Source organism: Gymnogyps californianus, chromosome 3, assembly GCF_018139145.2.
Source record: "Gymnogyps californianus isolate 813 chromosome 3, ASM1813914v2, whole genome shotgun sequence".
Lineage (NCBI taxonomy): Eukaryota > Metazoa > Chordata > Aves > Accipitriformes > Cathartidae > Gymnogyps > Gymnogyps californianus.
The window spans coordinates 83,897,913-83,913,047 of NC_059473.1; the positions used below are offsets into that span (position 1 = coordinate 83,897,913).

Sequence of the window (15,135 nt, forward strand, 5' to 3'; positions counted from 1 at the left end):
ACCAAAATTCATTAGCTTAATGAGTCGAATGGTTGAATATGTCAGCCTAATAACTTATTTAAGGAATTTCAGCATATTTCTTTCAGAATATAAACTGTTTGGTCATTTTTTTTCCCCATTCATGAATCATAACAGCAAGTTGTCCAGCTGCAATTAAAATTCAACAGATCTTTACAGAACTGGGGATAAATTCACAATTATTCAAGAAATTATATGAGAGAAATTGCTAAAACTTCTCAACAAACTATTTCTAAAAACCCGTTATTACCCTCTGAATTTAGTGCATGAGGCTGATGTAATCAAATGCGTATGTTAAAGTCTGTTTATTTCTGTATCAGTATAACAGCACTTACAGCCCTGACTCAGGTAAACAATACTTGAGACACAATGAGACTTAAGGACATGTTGCATTTAAATACACTCAAAAATTGGATGAATCTAGGCTTTGGTCACTAAGGTTGTTCACCTTCTTTATATCTGACTTGTAATTCTTCAGAGGGTAAGAACAGACATATTCCTAAAGTAACTTAATGGAACTATTTGTTAGGAAACATTTTTAGAAACAAAGACTGTCTACTATTGTAATACCTTTTAAAAACTATATTTCTAGGTTCATCTCCCTTAAAAAGGGGTGCAATTGATCACACTGGAATAATGGTAGGTATTGAACTTTACTGTGTTCTTAAAATGTAAGATGAACCATAAAAAACTTTACTGTCTTTTGAAATATTACACACATTTCAGACTGGAACAGCAAATTATGTTCTTAAAGTTCTCTCTGGCATTTAAAAGTTGTGTCCTCATTTTCCAAATAGGTTAAACAGCAAATGTAATGTTAAAAATAAAAAAGAAGTGTTAAAAATGACTACTTTAAATGTAAGACTGGGACATATTTCACAGAAAATGTGGAAAATCTTGTTTAAAAATTATAGTAAACAATCAAATATTCTGCAGTGCACAGAATTAGTATGTACATTATAATTTAAAACTGAGTATTGGTGGCTGTTGATGATGATCTTTTAAAATCTCTTACAAAATATAAATAGGATAGCCAAGAGAGGATAGCTGATAAACCATGACATAAGGTTCTCTTTTCCTTCTTTTTTTTCTCTTTTCCTTTCCTCTCCAGTTGGACTGAAGTTTCTTCTGGCTTCTTCAAAAAAGTGCACGCGCGCACACACACACACACACGAAAATTTAATTCCAAAACCATTTTTCTAAATTTCCAATGGACTTGTATTCCTGGTGTCTTTTCACATGATCACAAGCAAGACATGCGTGTGATTCCCAGAACCTAGGAAGATGCACTGAGAAATCCTTCTTCCAGTTGAAATAACTAAGGTACATCTTGTTATTTTTGTCAAGCATCAGAAGATATTCTGCCAGCTCTCTGGGGGAGAGAAAATCTTCCACGTGTATGAAAGAGTCTGCTGGAATGTAATTCTCATAGTTTTCTCTGGAAGGGCCCAGTACAACTGGTACTGATCCAGCCAGAAGAGCATTGTAAAGTTTCTCAGTAATGTAATCTTTGTGGATTGAATTTTCAAAGGAAAGGTAGAATTTGCAAGTGGAGATAGTTGGAATCAAGTTTTTGTCATTGACGTAGTCTCCAAAGGCTTGTCCGTAGGTATGGATTTCAATGTATTTGCTAAGCTCATTGTAATACTTGACTCGAGCGTGCTCAGGGTTCCAGTTACTTACAACCCAACAGACCAAGTTTTCCTTACTTGGCACTTCAAATGTAAAGGAACTTGTACTAACCATCATGAAGCCATAAGGCACCTGAATATCTGAATCACGCCGATAAGTCAGGGTCAGGTTAAAGAGGTGTTCAATGCCACTCTTTTGTGGAGTATGAGTTGGAGACTCCAAGTTCATCCAAATCCACTTCTGGAATGGTGGCCTGGCTTGCTGAGGTAAATTAGTCAGATCCCAGCTAATGTCCCTGTGATGAATGAGAACAGCATGGGATCTGTTATATAGTGAGCGGTCAATAGTCAGATGGCACCCATGGATATTGAACATTGTTTGGCAGGATGTTAGATCGAATGTCTGACCAAATGGCCAAACCCAGATCAAAATAGTAGTTTCATTAAGATTATCAGTTTTGGAAGAAAAGAAGCTCTTCATTTTCAAAACTGAACTGGCTGATTCTATAGGACCAGAGATCCAGCTATTTGTTGGTTTGATATAAATTAGTATAAATGCCATGAAACAACCAAGGACAATGAAGATAATAAAAAATGGCCGGAAAATTCCTTTAGATGTCGATGTCATAATTTGTTCTGAGAAAAAAAGAGAGGAAGAGAAAGAGAGAAAATAATATCAGGTATTAAATTACATATGTATGTCCTGTGAAAGCAATCAGACATCAGACATCAAAATGGATAGAACTTCAATATCACTGAGTTGTAACTTCAGAAATTTCCTTTGAGTGGAGAGGGTATGGGTTCTTGCATGCTATTCATGACAAAGTGACAATATTTCTCCTTTTCACATTAAAAGCTAATTGACATAAATTAAAATCAGGATTTTAATACATCTCATACTTGATATAAATCAGTATATATCTTGAGAAGTCTTTTTGCTTAGAACCTAGGGCAAGAGTTTAAGAGACACAGAAGACAGACAAAATTACCCTTTGATTCTGCCCTTGTGTCTGTGTAAGGGATAACATGCTGTAGATTTAGTCCATTCATATTTGTGTGTATATACATATGGAGGATATAGGATTAGAGGAATGAAAAAGGAAGGGACTGGAACTTTAATTTTGTAATCAATAAGACGACTGTTAGAAAACTAGTTCATGCCGGATGGCTACACGGGGATGAACATTCATGCCTTCTCCAGAGGACTCCTAAAATAGCTAGGGAAGGAAAGCAGCAATAGAGGTTCTCAGCTCCTCTGTTCCCATATGCAGCCTCACATAGTTCCCACATAAAGAAAAATGAGTAAAAAGATGTCCTTAAATATTTGATTATGCTTTTATGCCACAGCCCTGTGTTAAAAATTAGGAAAATAGAGATATGCTGCATCTTTGTGAGGAACCATTTTTTCCACGGGCAAAAAGGAGTGAGGAGTTCATATAGTCTCCTTTGTCCTCTCTCTGGTTGTCTCTTCCTGAGAGAAGTGATAAATCTCTTTCCAGAACTTCTCTTCCATATGGTTCTTGTGAAACCTAGCAAAGTTAGGGGTTGCTTATTGCTAATCTTTGCTCCTGAATGTAGCCCTAGAACTCAGAGGTGTTCTAAAAATAAAAACAGTTAACCGTGTAAAGAGCACTATGACATACAAGGAAAAAGGAGTGGAAGTTAGTTACCAAAAATAAGTCTTCTGAATATACTGGCCTACTGTAGAAAGGTAATTCTACAGTGCATTTCAATGACTATAAAGTTTGTCTGGCTTTCTTTTTCTGCATAATTTTCAATTATTTGGATTTTTAACTTTACTAGCTAGCTCCACAAGAACTTTTATAAAAATCCCACCCCTAAATACATACCTAAAATATATAATATATATATGTGTCATGGTTTAACCCCAGTCAGCAGCTAAGCACCACGCAGCTGCTCCCTCACTCCCCACGCACCGGTCCCAGTGGGATGGGGAGGAAAATCGGGAAAGAAGGTAAAACTTGTGGTTTGAGATCAGAACAGTTTAATAACTAAAGTAAAATATAATACTAACAATAATAATAATGAAATATAATAATAATAATAATGAAAAGGAATATAACAAAAAAAGAAGAGGGGGAAAAAAAGGAGGTGGGGAAAAAAAAAGTGATGTACAATGCAATTGCTCACCACTCGCTGACCGATGCCAGAGTCACGATTTGCCCCTCCTAGCCAACTTCCCCCTGTTTATATACTGACTGAGCATGACGTTCCATGGTATGGAATATCCCTTTGGCTAGTTTGGGTCAGCTGTCCTGGCTATGCTCCCTCCCAGCTTCTTGCACACCTGCTTGCTGGCAGAGCATGGGAAACTGAGAAATCCTTGACTTAAGATAAGCTCTACTTAGCAACAGCTAAAACATCAGTGTGTTATCAACATTATTCTCACAATAAATCCAGAACACCTGTACCAGCTACTAAGAAGAGAGTTAACTCTGTCCCAGCTGAAACCAGGACAATATGAATAAATTAAAAAAATAAATTTGAAGTCACAGAAAGCAGAAAGAGAATTTCAGGCTTTTTAAGCCAGTTTCATAGCTCATCTCCTTTAACCTGTGAGATAAGTAGTTAAATTCAGAATGAATTTTCACATTCGTTGTTGAGGAAAGGAAAAAGGAGGGAACGTCATGCTTAGCTTTACTCTAACATTATGTCTTGAGGAAAAAGGAATTTGCCACAATGTCTCCCCTGTTTTGGGAATGCAGATGGTCTTAATTCTGGTTTTAGGTATTGTGGTGGGTTAACCTTGGCTGGCTGTCAGACACCCACCCAGCTGCTCTTTCACTTCCCCTCCTCAACAGGACAGGGGGAGAAAATAAGATGAAAATCTCGTGGGTTGAGGTGGGTGGGTGAGGGAGATCACTCACCAATTACTGTCACAGGCAAAACAGACTCACCTTGGAGAAAATTAATGTAATTTATTGCCAATTAAAATAGACTTGGATAGTGAGAAACAAAGACAAAAGTTAAAATAATACCTTCCCCCTCCCCCCCCCTCCTTCTTCTCAGGCTCAACTTCCTCCTTCATTCCCAACTCCTCTACCTCCTCCCTGCCCCTGAGCAGTGCACAGGGATCGGTTTGCGGTCAGTCCACAACGATTCCTCTTGGCCACTCCTTCCTCCTTACACTTTTGCCCTGCTCCAACATGGGTCCTTCCCATGGGATACAGTCCCTTCAGGAAAAAAACCTCTGCTCCTGCGTGGGCTGTCCATGGGCTGCAATTCCTTCAGGGCATATACCCCTGCTCTGGCGTGGGGTCCTCCCCAGGCTGCAGTGTGGATACTGCTCCACTGTGGTCCACCATGGGCTGCAGGGGAATCTCTTCTGTAGTGCCTGGAGCACCTCCTGCCATCCTCCTTCTCTGACCTTGGTGCTCACACGGTTGTTTCTCACATTTTTTTCCCCTCATTCCTCATTGTCTATCCCTTTCTTAAACACGCTTTCCCAGACACGCCACCATCTTGGCTGCTGGGCTCAGCTGTGCCATGTGGTGGGTCCGTTGGAGCCGGCTGGAACCGGCTGTGTCTGGCACGGGGCAGCCCCAGCCTCTCCTCACAGAGGCTGCCCTGCGGCCCCCGCTGCCAATACCTGGGCACGAACACCCGATACCGTTATATAAAATATAGTGGTATGTTGAGTCTGACTCTTTTGTCTCTGCCCCTTTCTTTAGGACATAGTTTAGCAGGTCCTCTCTGCTTTCAGCAAAATGATCCTGAAGGGAGTAAAGGGAAGGAACTGTTGTGTCCATGGCTTTTCCACTTACCCTCATCAGTTTAAATCCCTCTGAAAGAAATATGTGGGTTTACAGCAACATCACATTGGCTTTTTTTAACCTATGTTGATTTTTGCTGGAAAATATGTCTAGAGGGGAGGTTATGACCCACGAGAGCAGAAGGCTGCTTCCCTGCCTTACTATAGTGAAAGTCAGAACGGGGGTCTCTGAGGAAGAAGAGATTTAGGTTGAGCAGCTCTAGGAGATGAAGCTTAAGGAAAAACAAGAGGCTGAGCTGATCTTCATGTAACTCCGTTCATTTCTGTGCTATTGAAACCAACACACAGAATAGGTATAGCTTTTCACTGAACAGATAGCGTGAGCTGAGTTTGAACAATAGGTTGGGAAAGGTGTCTGTTCACAGAGACTGATCATTTTCTAGGGATTGAAATGGATGACAAATCAGAAAAGGACCTTAACATTGTGCCTTGTGACTTAGTCGCCCTCCAGTTAAAAGCTCTTTGACACAAGCCTCTCTGGTAGAGATTATTTTACACTAAGCTCTTCTGCTAACTAATAAAAAGCCCTGCATCATCACATGGCAATTCTTGCTACATAGGAAATGACCAGATATTATGTATTCTGTTCTCTGCTTGAAATTCTAGTGTGTCCATGGTGTTGCATTTGTGTGGAAAGCTTTTGAATTGTAATGCCGATGTGAGGATAAACACTTGCTGTTTGTGCTACCCAGAGTACCAATATTAACATCTCACAACACTGAACAGGTGAGTTTACCTATTTTATCCCTTCCAGATCTGTTTTCTCACATTGCTTTGCTGCCCTGTGAACTCGTGTGCCCCCTCCTGATCTGGGATCATGGTTCTTAGATTTTGCCTTTCGCCAAAACACTAGCCTACAGTCAGGATAGTCCTTTTTAGTTTTCTGTCCTTTGGATTCAGAGAACTAGCCTTTCATTACGCAGACTCATACATCCATTAGATGTATAGGCATCACTGACATGCTTCACTTTGAAGCTACTGCTAATGGGATAGCGGAAAAGGGTTGTAAAAGCAAGACCCATTAAAACCTGGAATGAGAGGCTTGCAAGGAAGCAGAAGACCTGAGCAGACTCCTAAAAATATCACTTACCTATACTCCGAGGAGCTGGACAGGATTTTGTCATGGAATTCTATTTTTCTATTCCATTTTTTGTTAACTCCAGCAATAACTATTAAGACGTGTACTAGGAATAGCAGTAATTTTTCAGGATGAAGTGCTAACCTCAGATGCGATAACTTCTGTGCTTCATAAAGCAGATTGAGGAACCTATGGAATGGACCAGCAAACTCTGTCTTCATGGCTTTTGGGACTGAGTCCTTGTCGTGGTTTAACCCCAGTCAGCAACTAAGCACCACGCAGCCGCTTCCCCCTCCCCCTCCCAGTGGGGTGAGGAGGAGGAAAGCAAAGGAAAAAAAAAAGTAAAACTCGTGGGTTGAGATAAGAACAGTTTAATAACTAAAGTAAAATATAACACTAACAATAGTAATAATGAAATATAATAATAATAGTAATGAAAAGGAATGCAACAAAAGAAGGGGGGGGGAAGGAAAAAAATCAGTGATGCACAACGCAATTGCTCACCACCCGCTGACCGATGCTCAGTTAGCTCCCGAACCACGATCCGCGCCTCCCGGCCAGCTCCCCCCTGTTTATATACTGGGCATGACGTTCCATGGTATGGAATACCTCTTTGGCTAGTTCAGGTCAGCTGCCCCGGCTCTGCTCCCTCCCAGCTCCTTGCACACCTGCTTGCTGGCAGAGCACAGGAAGCTGAAAAGTCCTTGGCTTAAGATAAGTGCTACTTAGCAACAACTAAAACATCAGAGTGTTATCAACATCATTCTCACACTAAATCCAAAACACAGCACTGTACCAGCTACTAAAAAGAAAGTTAACTCTGTCCCAGCTGAAACCAGGACAGTCCTGTACACAGTCAGGCAGCAGTACAGTGAAGGCATGTGGTAAGCACCTGTTGACAAATACTATTTTCTTGAGAAGTAGCTTGTCCATACTGCTAGGAAGTATATATTGCGGTTTTTTTGTTTGTCCACTAGAATTCGTGGAGTATTTTTTTCACCATATTCTCCAAAATGTGGAGTCTTTTCCATATTTATTTATTTCCTTCTTATCATTTGTGCCCAAGATAACCATCGATCTCCCGCTGTAATTCTCACTATAAAGGTGACACTAAGGAGACATTTGTTACAAGACATCCAGCCAAGTAACCTTAGCTCACCCTTCCTCTTTCATGGCTTTCCTTCTACCACAGAATCACAAATTTCCTTTTTGCGGATCCCCTCCCCCATCAATCTCTGGCATGCCAGATTCTGAAAAGAAAACTTTGTCAAAGAAATGTGTTTACTGAGACTTTTGCCAACTGGAAGAATTTGGTACATTTGATAGTTTTGTTATAAAGTACATTTCAGAGTGTTGTAGCATAGCAAGTGTTTTCTAGGTGTTTTTGTTCCAAGTGGAAAGTACAGTATTTCATCAGTACAAGACTCTTTTTCTCGGTACAAAACTTAGCAAGGCTCCTTTTTAAGTGCAAAACTTGGCATTCCATCAGCAAGCAACTCCATTTAGTAGCAACACAAACAGGGAGATAATAACAGGGTACCAACAACGTTAACCCCAAGTACATCAGACAAGGCTTGCAAAAATATATCTATATTTTGTGAATGCATCATGTTCACTAAGAAATAAAATGGAATTTTATGGAAACTGTTTTACCATGGCTTCATTACAACAGTGACTTCTCAATCATTCCAGAAGGGATAGACATATTTTTTTCTGGTTATGCAACACTGCAGGAGTGAGAAAATGTAACCTTTTTGGTCAATAATATCAATGCCTGTTTCCCTGGTATATTTTTACACCAGTTTCTCTGATATACCCTCAAAGTTTTGCCAGTAGCCCAAAATATATCACTACTTGCAGAGGTATAATTTTCATTACTAGTTTAGTACTGAGATTTTCCAAAGGAAAAGGACAGTATTTTAAAATTAAGCTAGAGCAAAGATTTTTGAAATCATGGACACTGAATAATGAATAAAAAAATCACTTGTTACTTTTCTCATCTTAGAATTCTTAAGTGTTCAGGGTTAACTCTTATCTTCATCATCACTTGGTTTCAGGATAACTCAAGAAGAAATACTTAACAGCCTCAAGATAGTCTCTGAGGATCACTCCTGGGATCAGACTGGGCATTTCTGGCACAGAAGACTTATCAAGATTGAGGAGCAGAAGGACACAGAACCGAAGAGAGGTGTCAGAGGTAGGCCCATTTAGAAGCACATAGTTAGCTAGGTAGATACTTCCAGACTATTAAAAGGACAGTCAAATGCAGTGGGAACTGATAGGAATCACAGGCAAACAGTTGCTATTGTTAGAAAGAAGGCTCATTTGAAATTACTCTCCCTGTCCTCTGGCATATTTCACCAGCCTCAGCCATGGCATATCTGCATTTATGCTAAGAGCTGTGTTTTCTTAGACCACACCTCCAATTAGCTGGAGCTTTTTCACCTGTAGTAGTAAAAGAACTGATTGCCTCAGGATAGCCTGAGTGTGACTTCTTATCTCCAAGTCACTGCTGTGTGGACATGCCCCAAACTGCTTTTGCTTTAGCTCTCTGAGACTGAAGAATGCTTCTTTTTACTGGAATTAACTCTCACCACTCCCAGTTACGCCTCCTCTGTCGCAACTGGAACAGTGGATTTTTCCTCCCACTATCCAAACATGGGCTTGCTTGCTTCCACGCCTTTCCACGCCTGTCCCACAGATTTCTGAAAGCAGCCCAGTATGAAAAGGCTCAACAGAGCTGCATACAATTAAAGGCTGAAAGCTGAATGAGCTGCTAATCTCAGACTGCATATTTTTATTCTATTGTTTGCAACATTCTTTTTCTTGCCCTCTCCACCTCCTTTGTTTTCGGGTTATTTGTTCAATTCCTCAGATTCCAGTTTTGTGTATTTGCGCTTTGAGAACAGTATAGAATCATTTTATTCAACAGTGGTAATTTTTATTTTGAACAGTTTTAGAAAAATGATCTAAGAGCACCCTGAGGACAGGTAGCCATTAAGATAGATTGCTTAGGGATGGTGCTGAACCTGTCACTGGAGACTGTTAAGAACAGGTTAGACAAGCACCGCTAAGCAATGAGAGATCAGATTCTGCTCCCAGGTCCTGGGGCTGGGCTAGATGACCTCACCTGATTCCTTCCAGCCTTGTGCTCAGTGATAATATTAAACACAGGTTCTTGTAAAATGCACCTAATAAAAACACAAGCTGACAGTCTAAAACTACAAAGAATTGCTGAATAAATGAGTAAAAAAATCCCCCATCTTGAAACTTGTCTTGTAAACTATGAAATAGCCATACTGTACACAGTGAAAACGTGAAGGAAACTGAAAAATTGCACGGACAACAACAACAACAAGGAAGTCCCTATTTTTAAAGGCAAAAAGTAAAGCTTCCTGCTAGCTGGGGTGCTGCTGCTTTTTTGAGAATCTCTGAATCTTGTCCCCTCAGGCCTTGCTGAGGAAAACCCTGTTCTCAGCTCCATTCTCCCAATTGCTGTGCAACACACAGCGTGCTGCTATGGCTCAGCAGCCCCCAGCCTTCCCCTGTGATTGTCATCTATCCTCTCCTTCTCCCCACGGCAGTCACACACTGTCACTCTCCAGCTGCTTAGGCAACAGCTCAGTGGTTCCTTTCTGCGATCCAACTGTACAGCAAAAGGCATTAGCCAGGGACACAGAGTCTCTCAGAATAACAGAGGGAAATGGCTACAGCACTGCTGTCCATACTGGAGTCACCGTATCTCCACCCCCACTGCCATGTATGAAAAAAAAAAAAGAAGAGGAGTGGAATTACCCAAAAATCCTATCAGCAAGGAATTTTTCCAGACAATCTGGCATTAGTGTCAGGACACCCCACTTCACAGTGCAGCTGTGTCGCTTTCTAATTATGTGTTTTGAGGTTTGTCTCAGAGGGAACATGAGTACTTTCCATTCCCTCTCTGGCACAGCTGGAAAATACATGCATGCAAAGCTATCAGACACCTCAGCAGCATTGCCAGCCTTGGTAACATGCAGAGACAGGACCTTTTTTACCTTAACTTCCACGTTGGCTTGTCCACATCACAGCTAGTTTATGACCGATAGCATTCTGTTTGTGAAAGGGGTGGTGGCTTTCCATACTGTGCAACTACAGAAAAGGGAGTTCTTCACCACTGTAGCTTAGGAGCAAACTTTATCTGCCTTGCCAGGAAAGTGCTTTTTATCTTCCTGGAGAAAAAGCTCATCCTAGCTATGCAGCACAAGCCAGTCCACACTTCTTTCAAAAGCCCTGAAAAGGCTCTGCACCAAATGAAGCTGATCAAAGAAAAGCGGCTCCAGAAGCAAGTGGTCTCTTTCTCCCTTCTTTCCATGTGGTTTGGGGACAGCAAACTGCTGTTTTCTCTGATTCTGCCAGAACTGCAGGAAGAGCTCTTCAGTAGCTTTGTGGCTGGCTTGTAAAACTGCAGCCGACCAGCTGAAATATGAATAACATACCTGCACAAGCTATGTATTTGTGATGGCCACCAGCCCACCAGGAAGCCCTAGTTAACTCACAGTAGCTGTGAAAATGGTGTGAGCTAAGCCAAACAGAGATGGAGCATGAAGTGGCAGAAGAAGAATCATAGGCCTTGCTGTCCACGTGTGCTAAACTCCACATCCCAGAATCATAGTTGCTTCTCGCTGATTTCCTAGTATATAGTTCCCTAGTACAATGGGAAAACACCTCCCCATGCAGAGCAGACAAATCAGAATCAGGAAAGAGCAGAGGATGCCTGCTTATAACAGTGAACACTTACTGTAGGGGACACTACTTCTGTGGCAAAGCAAGACTTTTGGAGCTCTAAGCACGAGCTATTTGTGTAGATATGATTAGAGGCTGTGTGCAGTAGTTACATTGCTGAATCTTGCTGCATGGGCAAGCTCAAAAATTTTAATTGGGATTTAATGCTGCTTTTTTTGCAGATACAACTACATAGATCTGGAGGATTCTGCCAGCAGCAGCATAAGTCCTGAGACAGCTCTGTAGGCTAAAAAGAAAGCCTGAGAGGCCTCTAAAAAATACCATAAAATCCTCATAATCTGATCTCTATTTAAAATTTCACTTCTCTGCCTGCCTAGAACCTTTTCCTTAATAAACTTATTATACCTCTGGGTTTGGGATCTGTACTGATGTAACTGTTTTTTTAGGATGCAGGTCAATGTTCTTGCTTTAATTTGCAAAGTCTTAAGTGCTATGGATACTAGTTGCCAGAGAGACAACAATTGCCCTAGAGAGAAAAGAAAGCAACTGAAGTGCTCAAATCAGTTGCAATCGGCTCTATGGCTGAAAAGGAGAATGGGATTTACTAACATAGTCAGAAGGAAAGTGGAGAAGAGAGGTGATGATTTATAGGCCTATATCTTTGAAATATGTCCATATTCTTTGCAAATAAGAATTTTTTTTTCTTTCTTCCCCTCACAGGGTGGAAGGATGGACATTTGTTTTAGAAATCCAGCCAACTGAATTGGATTTATTGACTGTTCTGAACAAAGAAGTAAGTAAGTGTTGGTCAACAGGACTCATGATGGCCAAGAGTCCTTATCCAGGTTCTGCTAATTGTTGTCTAAATGACTCGAGCAGAGCTCCTCAGTGCTCCAGCTTTCATAAAAAAGCATCAGTGACTCAAAGGTTCAGATTAGAGTCTGTGTATAGAGAATACAAATCCTTCATATCATAAGATAACTGAGTGCCAAAAATGATGGTTGCTTACTTTCCATCTGGGAAAAGTGCAATTCAAGTAAAATTGATGTAATGTAGAGCACTTGTGAGTGTTAGGACATCAGCACTAAATTCATGGACAATTAGAAAAATGGAAGAATAGCACCAATCATTTTCCCATTGCGCACCAACAGCTATGTTTTCAAAGTGACTTGTGTTGGTAGTGCTAAACATTTTAAAGCTAGAGGCTGGTAGGTGTAAGATAGGAGGTGATAATAAAACAAGACTCTTGAATGAGGTGCTTTGTCTTGCTGGAGCAAACAATTTAGTGAGTCACTATAAAGATTAGCCAAGTTTGGACACTGAAAACAAGAACAGAAGACTTTTAAGAGTCCAATACAAGTGGCTTCTTACTCATGCACAGAGAGAAAGAGCAAGATCCATACAAAGTAAACTCAGAATAATTCCTAATAATATTATAAGTTTAAACATATGCACACACAAACAGAAATGAAAACATAATCCCCCCAAACCTAAAACATTAAATAGCAAGACTGAAGCATATTTAAAACAGAATATATATTTTAGATAGTATATATTGTAAAAGCAGCAAAAATAACAATCCCTAAACCTCTCAAACTGCACACTCCTCTGAGAAAACAAAATCGCAGTTGAGAGAAACAGGTTGTTAATTTGGAGTGTCTCTTTGTGTGCATAACAAAAGGAAGAGCAGAGAGCTGGATCTACTCGTATAACAAGCTGAGAAATAAAAAGCTTAACAAAAAGTCACTGAAAAGACTTTTTCTGTAGAAAAGAGAAAAAAGAAATCCTTCAGTCAAGAAACAGCAAATACATAAGAGGAATGGGTCGAAGGAACAATAGTCTGAAAAAATCCTCCAGTAGTTACAAACACCTAGATGTTCTAAGGTGATGTTCTCTTGTTACTACTTACTGTCTGGGTTAACATATGCACTGATGTCTCTGAGAGCAACTCTCAAGGTTAGAATACAAGAATGAAGAATATTCTGCACAGGCTGTTGACAGTACATTGTACACAGCAGATCAGCAGTTAGTGCAGAGATCATACTTCATTTGAAAAGACTCAAGCTATTTGCTATTTCTTAGCTTATTGTGTTCCTTTTATGCTTGTTAAAAAGAGAAGTTAAATATTTGCAGTGTAAGTTAAAGCAGTTCATTCTGATGTTCAATTACTGGATTTTACTGTCATACATTATTCTACTCTTAATAGAGCAAAAATTCCATAATGAATTAATAACATTTTTACCACTACAGTAACAATTTAATGTAAAATTATTTACTATATCTTGGAAATACAATTTGCAAAGCAGTCTTTTTCCCATCTTAAGGTTTGCAGCCCATAGTCTTTCTCTGGTACAACCCTACAGTACATATTAAAAACAGGTATTTAAACAGAAGAAAGAAAAAGTTTTCATTTGTTCCTGCTACATGAGGAAGACTTTATATAGCCATCTTACTCGGAAAATAACTTTCTAAAGAAAGTCAGCAGAGATAGCTAGGAGGAAATACAAGGAGAGAGAGAGCAGGGAAATAAATTGGAAAATGGTAAAAAAAGGAGCTAGATATGAGGTCAGCAGCACTCTAATAAATTCTGTATTCCTCTGCTTTAAGGAAATTGGTGTAAAGAAAAATGATGGCAGGCAGTTGCCTTTGCAAAGAGTCTGTGAATCCCTGCAGTTAACACAGCTTAGCAAATGTGGGTAGGAGTAATTTGATGACAAGAATAATAAGAAGGACCTAAACCCGTGGTTGATTAGGCTACCCCAGGGCCTAAGGAGCCCCAAACCAGAAACGGGCACTACTAGTAGGCATCAGGGGAAATGTTGATATCTGGCTCCGAAACTGCAACCCTGAAAACCTCTGTTCATTTGCCTCTTAATGCTGGTCATGCTTAAACTCTCCCTGGCCCTCTGCCTTTCAGGCTCCTGTGCACTTAGCAGCCTGGTGCCAACACATCCCCAGAAGGGGCTCATTCTTCACAGGGAAGGGCCATTCAAAACCGATAAACTAGCTATTCCCCCAGCTCTCAACCCTAAGGATGTAGATGTGCCTACAAGAGCAGACTCCATCTTAAATGCAGTGGTAGCAGCTGCTTTTTGTTTGTCTGATTTTAAAAGAAACAGGAATAGGAAGAAGTCCCTTTATGCAGCAATTGAAGCTATGACCTATTAGATATGAATCCTACTTCAGCCTGAAGTGGTTCAGACCTAGATATTTCACTTTCCTTAAAGATTTCCTAGCTCCTAGGCGACAATGGCTGTCAATTTTAAAATGTGTGAAGAGCTTTAGGATTAGAGGTGAAGAATCCTTTCCTCCTTATTGGTGCCCTGGCTGCTAATCAAGACACTACTATTTTCCCTTGACCTCTTTCTGTCTCTTGCCTATTGACTCCTTAATGATTTACGTCCAGGGGCACATCTGCAACAGTAGAGTCAGCTTCCTTCCCTGTGCAGTTTACAACCCTGTAAGGAGAAGGTGGCAGAGGTGGTTTGAATCTCCTTTGTTGGAAAGATCACAAAAACCAGTCTGTATTTGGGTGAATCCTCCTCTGGCTGTGTTTCAAAAGGTGTAATTCCCTAATTTCTTCATAAAAGAAAGGGGCTAGCTCCTTGGTCTCAAGGGAGGATTCCCAGCTCTGAATCCCAAGAAGGACCCACTCCTTCAGAGCACTGGATGTGCCTTGGTGAGGGATGGAGGAAGACACATCCCAGTCCTGTTGTGGGCAGCCTCTTCCACTACTTGTGCTGTGTGTCTCCATCCTTAGCTGCCTAACTAATTTCCTGCATGAAGTAGGTGGTCTAGGCACCCTAATGAGGCTTTTGGGCTAACAGCCAGACATGCTAATGATCAGCACACAAGCTGGTTTTTGAGTGCAGCCTTTGGTCTGCATGATCAGA

The 15,135-nt window shown here is 40.5% G+C and overlaps 1 protein-coding gene across 1 annotated transcript; it reads right to left on the bottom strand.

The window, feature by feature from the left end:
* Positions 1-247: 247 nt before the first annotated feature.
* On the bottom strand, positions 248-2,287 carry FUT9 (fucosyltransferase 9). Its single transcript, XM_050894536.1, has one exon. The coding sequence runs from the start codon at positions 2,275-2,277 to the stop codon at positions 1,198-1,200; it is 1,080 nt and encodes a 359-aa protein (XP_050750493.1). The 5' UTR covers positions 2,278-2,287; the 3' UTR covers positions 248-1,197.
* Between the last annotated feature and the right edge of the window lie 12,848 nt (positions 2,288-15,135).

Coding starts and splice junctions, on each gene's coding strand:
- FUT9 (XM_050894536.1), bottom strand. CDS start 2,277: ATGACATCGACATCTAAAGGAATTTTCCGGCCATTTTTTATTATCTTC.